Genomic DNA, 13,820 nt, shown 5'->3' with positions numbered 1-13,820 from the left:
ACTGCTTAATAAGTAGCAGCGTTTTTACTGTTCAAAAAATATTAATTAGCAGGCTGGTAGGCAAGATGAACGGTGCCCTCGGGGAATGTACCCCGGTCCCGGGTTTTCCCCACTGCAGTCAGATTACCGCCCACTATCCGTCTCGTTGGTGGGCCTCATCCTCTGGCCCGTTGGTGACTCTGAGAACCCAGAACCTAGTGTCTTAAGGTGCAGTGGGGAAGTTCTTCCTTGCAGTAGTTAAGTCCTTTTTCCTTCGAGGCGTAAATTTATCCCTATTGCTTTAAGGACTCGCTAGCCACTGTGGAAAGCCCGGATGAGGCCCTCTGGTTGGGCGTGGTGTTGCAGTGACGTCACTCTCAGTATATTAAAAGGCTCCGGCTTGCTGCCCTCGCCCGAACGTCTAGCAGAGTACCTGCTGCTGTAAGCTTGTCGTCTGGGCTGCACCGCCCGTCTTAACCCATTCTCGACTTAACTACTCTCGTCGAACAAGCATGGAAGTACAGAAAGAAGCGCAGCGCATCATGACTCTGTCGGTATGGAAGATGTACCACTCTCGCATGCAGCGAGGTGGCTTGCGACTCCACCGGAGTCTGCAGCTGTCCCTCGTTATGCGCAGCGCTCGAGAGGTCTACCTCTCAGCCAAGGTAGAAGCCCACCAGCCCGAGTTCCCGCCATCCCGCAGGGCTCTTGACCCTCGCCTGCACCCGCCGCGGGAAGCCGAAGTTGCAGTGGAAGTAGCGTCCCCCGAAGCCGTGCAGCCTCCGGAGCCCATGGATACGCAAGAGGAAGTGCTGCGAGTCCAGGAGACCCCTGCGCTCTGTGACCCGCCCCCCGCTAGAGTCAGCCGCAAGCGCCGGAGCAGCAGCGATTTGAGCGACGGTAGTGATGCCGGACTGGTACCAAGCAAGAAGGCCCGTCTAGAAGAGGTGGAGGGGGAGGCGACGTCGGAGGTTCCCGATCGCCTGCAGCTTCCTCCGGCACAAAGCGAAGGTGCCTTCCCTAACCTCGCCCGCGTCCTCCAAAGGCGCTTCTCCAGTCTCCTGAACTGTGGACCCGCCGTGCCCCCGCCGACGCCCCCCACGTGCGAGGCCAAGCCAGCCTGCCGCCCGGCCGACAATATGCTCAACGTGCTGGTGCGAGCTGTGGTGGCCTTCTGAGAGCTCTGGTGGCTTCTTTCGAGCGGCGCCACCGGAGCGGAGAACGCACACCCGAGGCGAAGGCCGGCGGGGGCCGTGAAGAAGAGCCGCGGCCCGAGCTGCCGAGAGGCCAGGGGAAGGACTGAGGAGCGAGGGGCGCGGGCGCCTTCTCCCAGACGTGCGTCCATAGGTGCTATTAAAGGACTGTCCCTTCCTTGGCTTGGAGAAGGGACACCTAGATCTTGAATCTCAGGGTCGAACTCTCTAGGGGCCAGGCTGCCCTTTCAAGGCCGTTTCACTACCATTCGCGTTTCGGCCCCTACAAGTGGGCACGCTTGTGCAAGCGGTCAGAGTTGCGTCATGGGACAGACGCGGGTGCTTCCTGTTGCCTTGCGTGGGTGTGGGGCCTGGGAGGAGGCCAGGGTGTGGACCCGCCCTAGGGACTGGGAAGTGACTTGAGTCACCTCGCCCCCACAGGCTGCTGTGGGTGAGCCTGAACTGAACCAATCAAATCTGCGATCAGAGTTGAAGTGGCTGGAGACCCCGGGACTGGTCAACCTAGATGATCGCCTGGCGTGGACCACCGCGGGACGGGTGGGCCGCTGGTCGTAGTTGCTGCCGTAGACACAGCTTCTTCGGGCAGGAAAGAAAATTTTTTTTTTACCAGCGTGTTTAAGAAAGTCTGTTTACTTTTCCCACGGTGGGTTGTTTAATTAGCAACTACCTGGAGTTTTACAATGTCAGCTAGGAAAATAAAGACCATCGGTGTAAAACGCGCGGCTTGTCTGGCTTGCTTCCCTGGTGGGGGAGGGGTGGGGTTAAGGGGTCAGCCGCTCCCTAAGCCTCCGGAACTGGTTTGACTGGGTGCGGAGCCAGAGGGAGGCCGGGCCCCATTTCTTTGCCACAAGTTTACCTGCTTAAGCTAGCCCTGTAATTTGGGAGTGCCTTAGAAATTAACAAACTCTGGGGGAATAGTGTGTGGAAAGCTTAGTTTACAATTGGGGAGGGGGGTATTGGGTGCAGTGTTTCAAGAAGAGCTGAGGAATTTTAAATGATGGCGTTTCTCCCCCTCGACCGGAATTGCGTAGGGCCCCCACGGGTAGAGTGGCGGTGACTGAACTTTGAACCTGCGTTCAGCCCCTTACACGATTTCTTTAGTGTGGCTCAGGCAGATAATTGAGTGCTAACTTAAGTTACCTGTCTATGAAATATCCCTAAGACGAGCATAATGCCTAAAGCCCTCAATGCTATCACTGGGGAGGCAGAAGTAGAAGGTTCGAGGCCATCCTGGTCTACAGAACGAGTTCCAGGACAGCCAAGGCTACACAAGAAACCCTATCTCGTAAAAAAACGAAATAAATGAACCTATAAACCGCTTCCTCAGAACACTTAGGTTTTAACAGTGTTAACGCTGGTGTTTCACGTTTAATTCAACGGGGTTTCGTGGGTAGACCAGCTCAAGAAACAGCAAGTCCCTAAATGTTTTTTGGTTTTTTAAATCGGGCAGGGTGCTGCGCACCTTTAAATCCCAGAAAGAGGAAAGCAGAGGCACGTGGCTCTCCAAGAAGCCAGGCTACTTTCCCATCCAGCTGCGGGTTATCCAACCAGAGAGAATTTCTCTCACTTTGGTTTCCGACATGCTTTAGGCATAACCTGGGAACGAGGGTAGGAGGGAGCTCCAGGCTCTAAGGACAAAGGAACCGCAGGTGCAGGAAGCTCAAGGAAAGCGCCCGACAGCAGTCCCCGCCTCCTCCGGCCTCTTTTGACCCTAGGGCGGAGAGCTGGAGGGAGGGGATTGCTCCTAGAAAGTCCCAGCCCCCAGCTTCTCCCTCCTAGAAAGTAAGGGTTCTGCACTCCCAGGAGACCCAGCCGAGCCTCTACCAGAACTGATATTTTCTTGAAAACGTGGAAGATCCCTAGCGCTGCCCACTTTGTCTAGACGCTCGAGTTCTCGTGGAACTTGGACACAGAAACGTGGCCAGGCCTGGGAAGTCCCTGGTGGCTAGGGAGGGGGCCTCGGTGTACATCCTGTCCCAGGAACCGTGGGGCCCTTCCTTCCCAGGGAGGTGGTTTGTTCAACCCATACCAGGACTTCCGGTGCCGCAGTCACTGTAGGATGAGGACTGAAAGCAAGTCTTCAGCTCCTGCACGCATTCTCGCAGGGGTGATGAGCTACATGAAAAACTGTCACAGTCACAGCCTGGACTCCCAGCACTTGAGAAGCTGAAGCAGGAGGATTAGTAAATTCAAGTCCAGCCCGGGCTACACACGAATCTGTCTCATAATTAAACAGAATTAAATAGGGTGGATGTGGTGCGCTCCCCCCCCCCGGAAGTTTAAGATCATTCTTAACTCTATAGTTTGAAGCCAACTTAGATTCCGTGGGACCTCGAAGACACCTTATTACTGAGGGAATGATGGGTGGGTAAAGCTTACAGTTTGAGAAGAACTGCTAGCTTCCAAAGCGTCCTGGGAAAAATTACTGAATCAATAAACAGCCTTGAATCAGAAGCCAGCAGTGCTGATAAGGGAGGCGCTGAAGCCCGGGTTCCATCTTAAAAAAAAAAAAAAAAAAATCCAAAACAGTGTATACAAGGTCTGGAATCAGCTCTTGGGTTTCAATAGAGACTCTTTGTATTTACTGTGGAGGTGTATGTGTGCATACTGGGAAATACTGTCTCCTGTGCCCCAGGCTATTCTACAACTTTAGGATGGATGACCCTGAGCTGGGGCTTCTGCCTCCCTTGATTAAAGTGCTCTGTCTAGGAATGGGACTGGGATGCAGGCCCACCAATATGCAAACACTGTTGACTGACCCATCTCCACTCAAATCCAAATTGTGCAATTCTAAATGGATAGAATCACTACCATTACTGTTTCAAAGTCTCCTAACCCAGATAACACTCTTTCCTTCCTCTCCCCAGCCTTCAGCCACCGAGAGTCTACTTTGTGTCTTGCCTGTTGTAGACAGCTCAAGAGAATGGAAGCACTCACCATGTAACTGGCTTATGTCAGGCTTCTTCCTGTCTGAATCATGTCTGCCAGGTTCATCAATGCTGTAGTACATGAAAGAATCACTTACTTCTCCTGTATCTTCATAGTACTCTTATGTATAAGGTCCACATTCATTACCCATCTACCTGCTGGTGAATATTTAGGTCATCTCTACTGCGACCTAAATATTGATTGAGAATGTGCTACAGGCATGAGTGTTCAAGTGTCTGTATAAATGTCTGCTTTTAAATCCTTTTGTTTGTTTGTTTTGATTTTTTTGAGATAGGGTTTCTCTCTGTGCAGCCCTAGCTGTCCTGGAACTCACTCTGTAGACCATGCTGGCCTTGAACTTAGAAATCCGCCTGCTTCACAAGTTAGGCAGAGGTAGGAGTTCGAAGCCAGCCTAGTCTACAGAGTGAGTTCCAGGACAGCCAAGGATACACAGAGAAACCCTGTCTCGGAAAAAAAAAGGATTTGTCCTTTTGGTTTTCTTGGGTGCTTGCTGTTGTGTTTTGTTTTTGGAAATCAGGTCTCAAGCTATTAAGTCACAGAGATCAGTATGACTATACCTTTTGACTTCTGGGATTAAAGACACGGGCCACTCTAATTTGTTTGGTGTTTTTCTTGTGGCAATTGTTTTTTTTTTTTTTTTTTTTTTTGGAAAAAAAGACCTCACTGTGTAGCTCCAGCTGACATGGAATTCCTATATAGATCAAGCTGGCCTTGACCTCACAGAAATCAGGCAACCTTGGCAGCTTTTAAGTTGGCTACTGCTCTCAATTCTGAAGTCCTTTTGTTTTGTATTTGAAGTATGGTGTCATGTGGCCCAGCGTGGCCTCAAATTCACTATGTAGCTGAGGATGAAATTCAACTTCTTTTCTTCTTTCTCACTGCCTCCGCTTCCTAAGTGATGTGTTTTATAAAGTTAAGGCTATGTTTTGTAGAGCACGGTATGGTGTGGTGGGAGGGGGTGCCTCAGTGGGCCCATGCTAAGTCATCCCATTCCCCCACCAGGGTACTAGCTTTAGGGGCATGGGAAGCAGGGTTAAGAAGGGAATAGAGGTAGGAAAGAGAGGGGACAGAGGAGAGAGACAGAGAGAGACAGAGGTATTCTCCAGAAACACGTGGAGAGAGGGGGGAGAGAGAAAAGGGGTAGAGAGTCAGAGAGGGAGAGGACAACCAATCCCTTTTATAGCAAGCCAGGCCTACCTGGCTGTTGCTAGGTAACAGTTGGGCGGAGCAGAGAAGGAATGCCAGCTCCTGTGACCAAGACCATGCATACTAGGTAAGCCCTTTATCCTTTGACATGTTCGGCCCCCTCTCAGTTCATTGAGATGCCACGGATAGAACCCAGGACTCCCCACATTCAAAGTACACCTCCAGACACCTTATTTTATTTTACTTTTTTGAGATCTTGGCTTACTAAATTGTCCAGGGTGACTCTGAACCACCATGTAGCATAAACAGGCCCTGAACCCTGGTTCCTTCTGCCTCAGCTTTCCTAGTTAGCTAGGATTAGTGGTAAGCAATCACCACACAAGAGTCTGACATTCATTTCAGTTATTATTGTTTCATGTGTATATATGTGCCTAAGAGTATACATGTGCACTGTGCACTTGCCAGAGTTCTCAAGTCAGAAGAGACATCAGATCCCCTGAAGTGAAATAAAATGTAAGGCAAACACTTGTCCTTATCAGTAGCAGTAAAAGCTGCACTCTTATCTCTCCCAGCTCCTAGAAGTTTGTTTGTTTTGTTTCTGAGACAAGGTCTATGTAACCTGTCTCTGCCTCCCAAGTGCAGGGGCTAAAGGCATGTGCCACCACTGCCCATCTGTTACTGTTCTTTTTTTTTTTTTTTTTTCTTAAGAAAGGAGTAAATTGAGGCCCTAGGAGGGTCTACATGCAATATACCAAGGAACAGACATAGCTCCCCCACCCCTACACGTCTCAATGGACAGGTAGCATCCAGGTCAGCTTCCCTGGGAGGGGCAGGCCACAGGCCATGACTAGTCTGAAGCAGGAAGTGTCCAGACCGGTTTCCAGGGCTCTTGGACTCTGGCACTGCCCTGAGGCAGGGAGACTGCAGAACCTGGCTTAGCAGTTCGCAGGGTGGAGCCAGGACTTGACTCGGCGAGGAAACGAGTCAGAGGCGGAGTTCCGGAGCTCACTAGCCTAGCCGACCAAGTCTAGGGGGCCCGATTACGTCAATCAGAGTCAGGGTGGGACCTGCAGACTTCGCTCCTGCGTGCAGTAACTTGCTTCTTCTGGGAACTCCTGGCTTCTGCCTCCGCGACGGCCCGGGGATTCCCCACTTGCCAGCACGCCACAAGGTCCCGAGAGTGGGCTCTGTTGCAGCGCGGGAAGAAGGACCTGGAGGCCCTGGGCAGCCAAAGGTGGAATGCACTAGCTTGCAGGAGCGTGAGGCTCAGATGCCTCACGTTGCTTTGAAGTCTGCTAACGCTTCTGCCTGTATCTGGATAATTCCAGAATGTCTCGTCTGACTCTGAGGAAGGCTGCTTCCACACTCCCTCTTAGAGTTTACCCAGTTGCCTGTTAAGCTGAGCTTGGGTCTCCTTAAAATCGTAAACAGAGAAGCAAAAGCCACATATGTCCTGCTTCTGCCAGGTCCTTCCAGGAGCCTACTTCTCAGTTCACGGCCCCTTCCTGCACCCCCTTTTCCCTACAGCCTTCAGTTTCCTGGCCTGTGGGCCTCAAAGTCACCCCTCCTCCCGGCTAAGAATCTGGGCACTTGGCGACCCCTCCCCCAGGGCCCTGCCTTTCCAGCCCGCCGCCACCCAACTGGCACCAATTAATTTCCACCCCAGTCTGTCCACTCACATCTGGCCGCCAGCTGCTCGCCCTAGCCCTGCGGGTCTCTGGGGGGCTCCCAGAGACGCTCGCAGTTCTTTTCCTGAGCCCACCCACGAGCCCAGACCACCCCACCGAGTCAGCAGATTTGAAAAGGCTTCCAAATGTCTGAAGCAAAGATCTGAAGTCAGACCGAAGAGGATGCGCGAAGCTTTCGGACCCACAAATGTATGGTGGGGGAAGGAAGACAGGTTCTCCCAGGTACCTGAAAGCCACAGACCAAAACCTTCTGGCTTCCAGATGGGAACTGAGAGAGTGCTCCTCCAACTCATCAGCTCCCTAGGACCCTGAAGTGACAGCCATGCCCCCCCCCCCCAAGCCCCATCCCCGCCTCCCCAAGCCCACTCCAGGCTGCCGAGTTTCCTTTTCCTGTTTGCCCTCCCCAAGGGTTGGACTAGAGAGAGCGCCGGGCCCCTTTGAAGGGGCTCCTGGGAGGGTCTTCCAGGAAGAGGGGGAGGGGACAGACTGGAGAACAATAAGACCTCTGTGGCTGGCCAGTGGGGCGCCAGTTGTATCCTGTTAACCCTTGGGGAGCCCCTCCAAGCCCTGGCCTCTTTGGGGAGTGGAGGGTGCTCTTCCATATTTAGTTTGTGAAAGTGTTCAGGACAAAGGTGTCCTGGGTTAACTGGATTGCCTTCCTAGCTTGGAGCAGGAATGCAAATCACGCAAGTGCATGCACAGGGCTGGATTTGTAGCCTGAGTTTTAGTGCAAAAAATCGGGACCTTTTATTTGCAAAAGGCCAGGCTCAGCCACCTGTCTCAATATGCCAATTAAACTAATGAGTAGGGGTTTAGAGACGGTCCATCGTGCTTAGTGTGCAAGCATACTGATATGAGTTCAAATCCCAGCACAATGTAAAAAACAGGGTATATCTGGGGAAAAAAAAAAGGCAGGATGATCTCTGGGGCTGACTGGTAGCCAGCCTAGCTTCAAGTTCTTGTGATACTGTTGCAAGAAAACAAGGCCAGAGTGATAGAGGAGGGCACTCTACTTCTCTAGTCTCTGGGTGCTTTGCACAGTGACCACATGTGGAGAAGGGATTTAATTACCTAGAACCCTAAATTTATCTGAGATTATAGACATGAGCCACCAGGCCCAGCAAATTTTAGGATTAAGTACAGGAAAATTTGAGGCAGGGGAAAAGAGACGTGCCTGATGGGGCTGTTCTGGTCCTTATTACTTTAGCCGGCAGGGGTGACGACACATCAAGCCCAGTGGTGACACATCCATACAAGCTCAGTGTTGCAGGCTACATGAAGGGCAAGTATCTAGGTTCTTGTGTCCCAGGTCCAAGTACACAGGTTAGAGAGAGAAACCAAGACAGTTTATGAACAAAAGGCCAGCAGGGATTCCAAAGATGGCTTGGGGAGGGACATCAGATGCTCTCCTAGAGGGCATGCGCTGGGGTCACTTGCTAGCCCAAAACGGTCTGTAACTCTAGCTCCAGGGGGATCTGTCTGTCGCCCTCTTCTGGGCCCCGAGGTTACCTACACAGCCTGCAAAAACCTACCCACAGACACATATAGGCATATGATTTGAAAATCCCAGCACAGTAGATCTCTATGAGTTTAAGACCAGTCTGGTCTACATAGCAAGTTCCAGATCAGCCAGAACTGCATAATAGAGACCTTGTCTCAAAAATAAATAAATAGCCGGGCATGGTGGCACACGCCTTTAATCCAGCACTCGGGAGGCAGAGGGAGGTGGATTTCTGAGTTCGAGGCCAGCCTGGTCTACAAAGTGAGTTCCAGGACAGCCAGGGCTATACAGAGAAAACCTGTCTCGAAAAACCAAAAAATAAATAAATACATACATGAATAAATAAATACATGAATAAATAAATAAGTAAGGGGCTGGTGAGATGGCTCAGTGGGTAAGAGCACCCGACTGCTCTTCCGAAGGTCCAGAGTTCAAATCCCAGCAACCACATGGTGGCTCACAGCCATCCGTAATGAGATCCGACTCCCTCTTCTGGAGTGTCTGAAGACAGCTTCAGTGTACTTACATATAATAATAAATAAATCTTTAAAAAAAAAGAAATAAATAAATAAATGATAAAATTCTATTTATTGAGGCACAGTGGTGCCACTCAGGAGACAGAGACAGGTGAATCTCTAAATTTTAGGCCAGCCTGATCTTCAGAGCCAGTTCCAATCCAGTCAATGCTACATAGTGAGATCTTGACTTAAACGCCTGTAAAATAAATATAGTCTGGTGTCCAGAAATTCCTGTCCCCTTCTATCCATCTCACTGACTAGGACACAAAGCCTCATCCAGTGAACAATTTAGGGTTCAGTCATGAGCATATATCCCCTGTAATTTTCTGACTCTGAGTCCTGAGACAAGCAGCTGCCAGCTGGAGGAGCGAGGGGCTGTAGCAGCACCTGCTTATCTGCAACTACAACGAAATCTAATCACCCTCATACTGAGAGAGGACTGTAATAATATTTCTAACAGCTACAGGATGAGATCTTGTCAACAACAATCTATCTCTCAGAAAACACTGTTCTTTCCTTCTCTCTTTTCCCAGTGCTGGGGGAGAAATCTCTCTACCATTAGCCAGCCACAAGAGATACCAACACTTTAATCCCAGTATTTCTGAGGCAGAGGCAGGCAAGCAAAACTGTTGTCATCTATAGAGCAAGTTCCAGTCTAGTAGTACCAGCTGTAAGACTCCGTGGAGCCTTAGCTTACCAGGAACCCCCAGAGTGGCCAAGTGGAGCAGAGAGCCATGCAAACAGCAAGAGGAATTTATTGTTCCAGTGCACTGGGGTTGTCCCAGACTCAAGGAGAAGGCAATCCCCAGCACCCGTACAGCGAGTTTTTATATGGTTTCCAGGGGCGGAATGGAGCATCAGCAACTAGGCACAGTATGATTGGCGGAACAGTGCACCCTTTAAACTGATTGGTCTTTAGGGAATGAGGTGACAAGGACTTCCCTTGTCTGAAGGAGGGCAGCAGTCGGTCCTGAGGAATGTGTCCCCACCCGCAGGTCAGTTCCACCCGGTGGTCTGAGAAATGTTAATTAGCCTCTTCCTTCTGGAGGGGCAAGTGTTTTATGACCTTCCCAAATTTCCTAAACTGGCCTTTTCACAGCTACATAAAGGAGACCTGTTTAAAACAAAACAAAACAAAACGGGCTGGAGAGATGGCTCAGCGGTTAAGAGACCTGACTGCTCTTCCTGAGTTCAATTCCCAGCAACCATATGGTGGCTCAAAACCATCTATAATGAGATCTGACGACCTCTTCTGGTGAGTCTGAAGACAGCTACAGTGAATTTACATATAGCGATAAATAAATCTTTAAAAAAAAAATCAGGGGGCTGGAGAGATGGCTCGGCGGTTAAGAGCACTGACTGCTCTTCCAAAGGTCCTGAGTTCAAATCCCTGCAACCACATGGTGGCTCACAACCATCCATAATGAGATCTGATGCCCTCTTCTGGTGTGTCTGAAGACAGCTACAGTGTACTTACATATAATAAATAAATAAATCTTAAAAAAAAAAAAAATCAGGCCGGGCGTGGTGGCGCACGCCTTTAATCCCAGCACTTGGGAGGCAGAGGCAGGCAGATTTCTGAGTTCGAGGTCAGCCTGGTCTACAGAGCGAGTTCCAGGACAGCCAGGACTACACAGAGAAACCCTGTTTCAAAAAAAAAAAAAAAAAATCAGCAGGAGAGATGTCTCAGTGGCTTAGATTATTTGTTACTCTTGTAGAGAAGGGTCCAATAGGAAACACTCTCGATTGACCAGGAAACTCCAGTTCCAGGGGATTCAATATCCTCTTCTGAGTCTGAGGGCACCAGTCAAGAATATGGTACATGGGGCCTGGGACCCGGGGTCTGGGAAGATGACTCAGCAGTTAAGAGTGCTGGCTGCTCTTCCAGAGGTCCTGAGTTCAATTCCCAGCAACCACATGGTGGCTCTCAACCATGCATAATGGGATCTAATGCCCTCTTCTGGCATGACAGGTATGCATGTAGATAAAGCACTCATATACATAAAATAAATTAATCTTTTTTAAAAAAAAAACATGGTACACAAACATGCATACAGGCAAAACATTTACACAATATGATAAAATGGTAAAAAAAAAAAAAAAAGTTAAACAACAGCCACTAACAACAAAAACAAAAATAACAAAATACAATACACTGGAGGTCAGTGACCAGAGAAACATTTCTGTTTTTCTTTTCATTTATTTATTTATTTATTTATTTTTGGTTTTTTTCTTTTTTTAAAGATTTATTTATTTATTATATGTAAGTTCACTGTAGCTGTCTTCAGACACTCCAGAAGAGGGCATCAGATCTTGTTACAGATGGTTGTGAGCCACCATGTGGTTGCTGGGATTTGAACTCCGGACCTCCGGAAGAGCAGTCGGGTGCTCTTACCCACTGAGCCATCTCACCAACTCTATTTTTGGTTTTTTTGAGACAGGGTTTCTCTGTGTAGCCCTGGCTGTCCTGGAACTCACTCTATAGACCAGGCTGGACTTGAACTTAGAAATCTGCCTGCCTCTGCCTAACAAGTGCTGGGATTAAAGGTGTGTGCCACCACCGCCCAGCCTTCTTTCTGTTTTTTTTGAGACTGGGTCTCTCACAGGTGCCCAGGCCTTAAATTCCAACATTCCTTTTACCATAGCAGCCCCCCCACCCCCCAGTTGCTGCAATTTCAGGCTGGAACCACCACATTAGCCCCATTTCACAGGCACATGGGGAGTAAGTACTAGCTCAGCACACTTCTTTCTGTCCTCTGTGTGTGTGGTATGGACAGGGCACTGGCTGCCAGCTCCTCTGCAGGCTGATGTGGTTGCCCCGAGTCCTCTCAGGACAGGAAATCCCTCAGATGCTCCAGACTGCCTCTGCCTTCTTTCTCTCACTCTCCACTTTCTTGCTTAGATTCCTCCCCTGAGTACCTTAGTTTCCACAGGGTGACTCCCAAGAGGCCAATTTGTGTACACACAAGCCCACGGGCCCAAAGAGGACAAAGGTATTTGTTTGTTGAGTGTTGTCTGAGTACAACCGAACTGACTCTGCTGAGGACAGCAGACAAAGAGACAAAATTAATTAAAGAAAGAAAAAAACAAAACAGAAAAAAGGAAAAAAAAAGTAGTTGTAGTAATAGTAATAATAATAATAAGTAAATAAATAAATAAATAAGCACTAACTGCTCTTCCAAAGAGCCGAGATGTGATTTCCAGCATCTCCACGGTGACTAACAACTGTCTGTAACTCTAGTTCCAGAGGATCCAGACATTCATAGAGGCAAACGACCTCTTTTCCGCTCTCTGCAGGCACACACAGACATTCATAGAGGCAAACGACCTCTTTTCTGCTCTCTGCAGGCACACACAGACATTCATAGAGGCAAACGACCTCTTTTCCGCTCTCTGCAGGCACACACAGACATTCATAGAGGCAAACGACCCATGCACATAAAGCTAAAAATCAATTAATCTTTTTTAAAAAAGAAAAGCCTGGAGTCATGGTAGGAAGGCCTGTAACAGTATTTCTACACTTGGGAGGTATAGGCAGGCAGCCCAAGGCTTCAAGATCTACTACATAGTGAGTCCTTGGTCAGCCTGGGCCTCACAAAACAAAAGGGATAGAGAGGCTGCAGAACCTCTCATTCCTGAGTGGTGTCTAGGAGCAACCCAGCCCTGGCCTGCCACACAGGCCATCCCCAAAGGCATTTGTTTGTCCCATTAGACCTGAGAGACTGTACACTTGCCGGAGGCCTGCCCCCTCCTGACCGCAGGTTACCTGAAGGTCGTTGAACACCCTTTCCCCTTGGACCTTGCCTCTTGGTACCAGGAACTGCTATAAGCTTGCAATTACAGTGAATGAGTCCCCTGTGGAGCTGCAGCTTTCTGACTAGGGTGGGGTAGGACTCCTGGGACTCTTAACCTCCAGGGTCACATGCTGGGAGGGGCATCAGAGCCACTAGGTAGCCAGAGTCCTAAGGTACTGTGGAAGACTGACCTTACAGACAGCTTCTGGAATGTTCTCCCACTCTCCCTTTCCCCCTCCCTTCCCTTAACCCTCCTCTCTCCCCCTTCCCCCTCTTCCCCTTTCCCATCTCCTTCCCCTACCCCTCTTGTCTCTCTTTTTCTCTTCCCCTTTCCCTTTTCTCCCCTCTCTCCCTTCCTCCTCCCCTTTTCCCCCTCTTCTCCCTCTCCCTCCTCTTCCCCCTCCCCTCTCCCTCCTCTTCTCCCTCTCTCTCCCACTCCCCATCTTTACTGAACTTCTTTTTATTTTCTTTAAAGATTTATTTATTTTATGTATATATGAGTACAGATGATTGTGAGCCTTCGTGTGGTTGTTGGGAACCTCACTCAGGTTGGCCCCGCTCACTCTGAGACAGGGCTTCTCTGGGTAGTTCTGGAACTTCCTATGTAGACCAGGTTGGCCTGGAACTCACAAAGATCTGCCTGCCTCTGCCTCCTGCCTGCTGGGCTTAAAGGCATGTGCCAGCATGCCCTGGCTCAGCAAAAAAAAAAAAAAAAAAAAAAAAAAAAAAAAATTCTTTTTAAATATTTATATATTTTATTTATATGACTACACTGTAGCTGTATTCAGACACACCAGAAGAGGGCGTCAGATCTTATTACAGATGGTTGTGAGCCACCATGTGGTTGCTGGGAATTGAACTCAGAACCTCTGGAAGAGCAGTCAGTGCTCTTAACCATTGAGCCATCAGCAAAACTTTTTTTTTTTTTTTTTTTTTGGTTTTCTGAGATGGGTTTCTCTGTGTAGTCCTGGCTGTTCTGGAACTCACTCTGTAGATCAGGCTGGCCTCGAACTCAGAAATTCACCTGCCTC

The 13,820-nt window shown here is 49.4% G+C and overlaps 1 protein-coding gene across 1 annotated transcript; it reads left to right on the top strand.

Annotated features, from left to right (window-relative positions):
- The first annotated feature begins 390 nt into the window (after positions 1-390).
- Ier2 (immediate early response 2) lies at positions 391-1,912 on the top strand. Its single transcript, NM_010499.4, has one exon. It carries the CDS (start codon positions 492-494, stop codon positions 1,155-1,157), a length of 666 nt encoding a protein of 221 aa, NP_034629.3. The 5' UTR covers positions 391-491; the 3' UTR covers positions 1,158-1,912.
- Positions 1,913-13,820: the final 11,908 nt, after the last annotated feature.

This window comes from Mus musculus, chromosome 8, assembly GCF_000001635.26.
Source record: "Mus musculus strain C57BL/6J chromosome 8, GRCm38.p6 C57BL/6J".
NCBI lineage: Eukaryota > Metazoa > Chordata > Mammalia > Rodentia > Muridae > Mus > Mus musculus.
The sequence above is the reverse complement of the archived record's forward strand: the minus strand, read 5'-3'. Positions and strand labels throughout refer to the sequence as shown.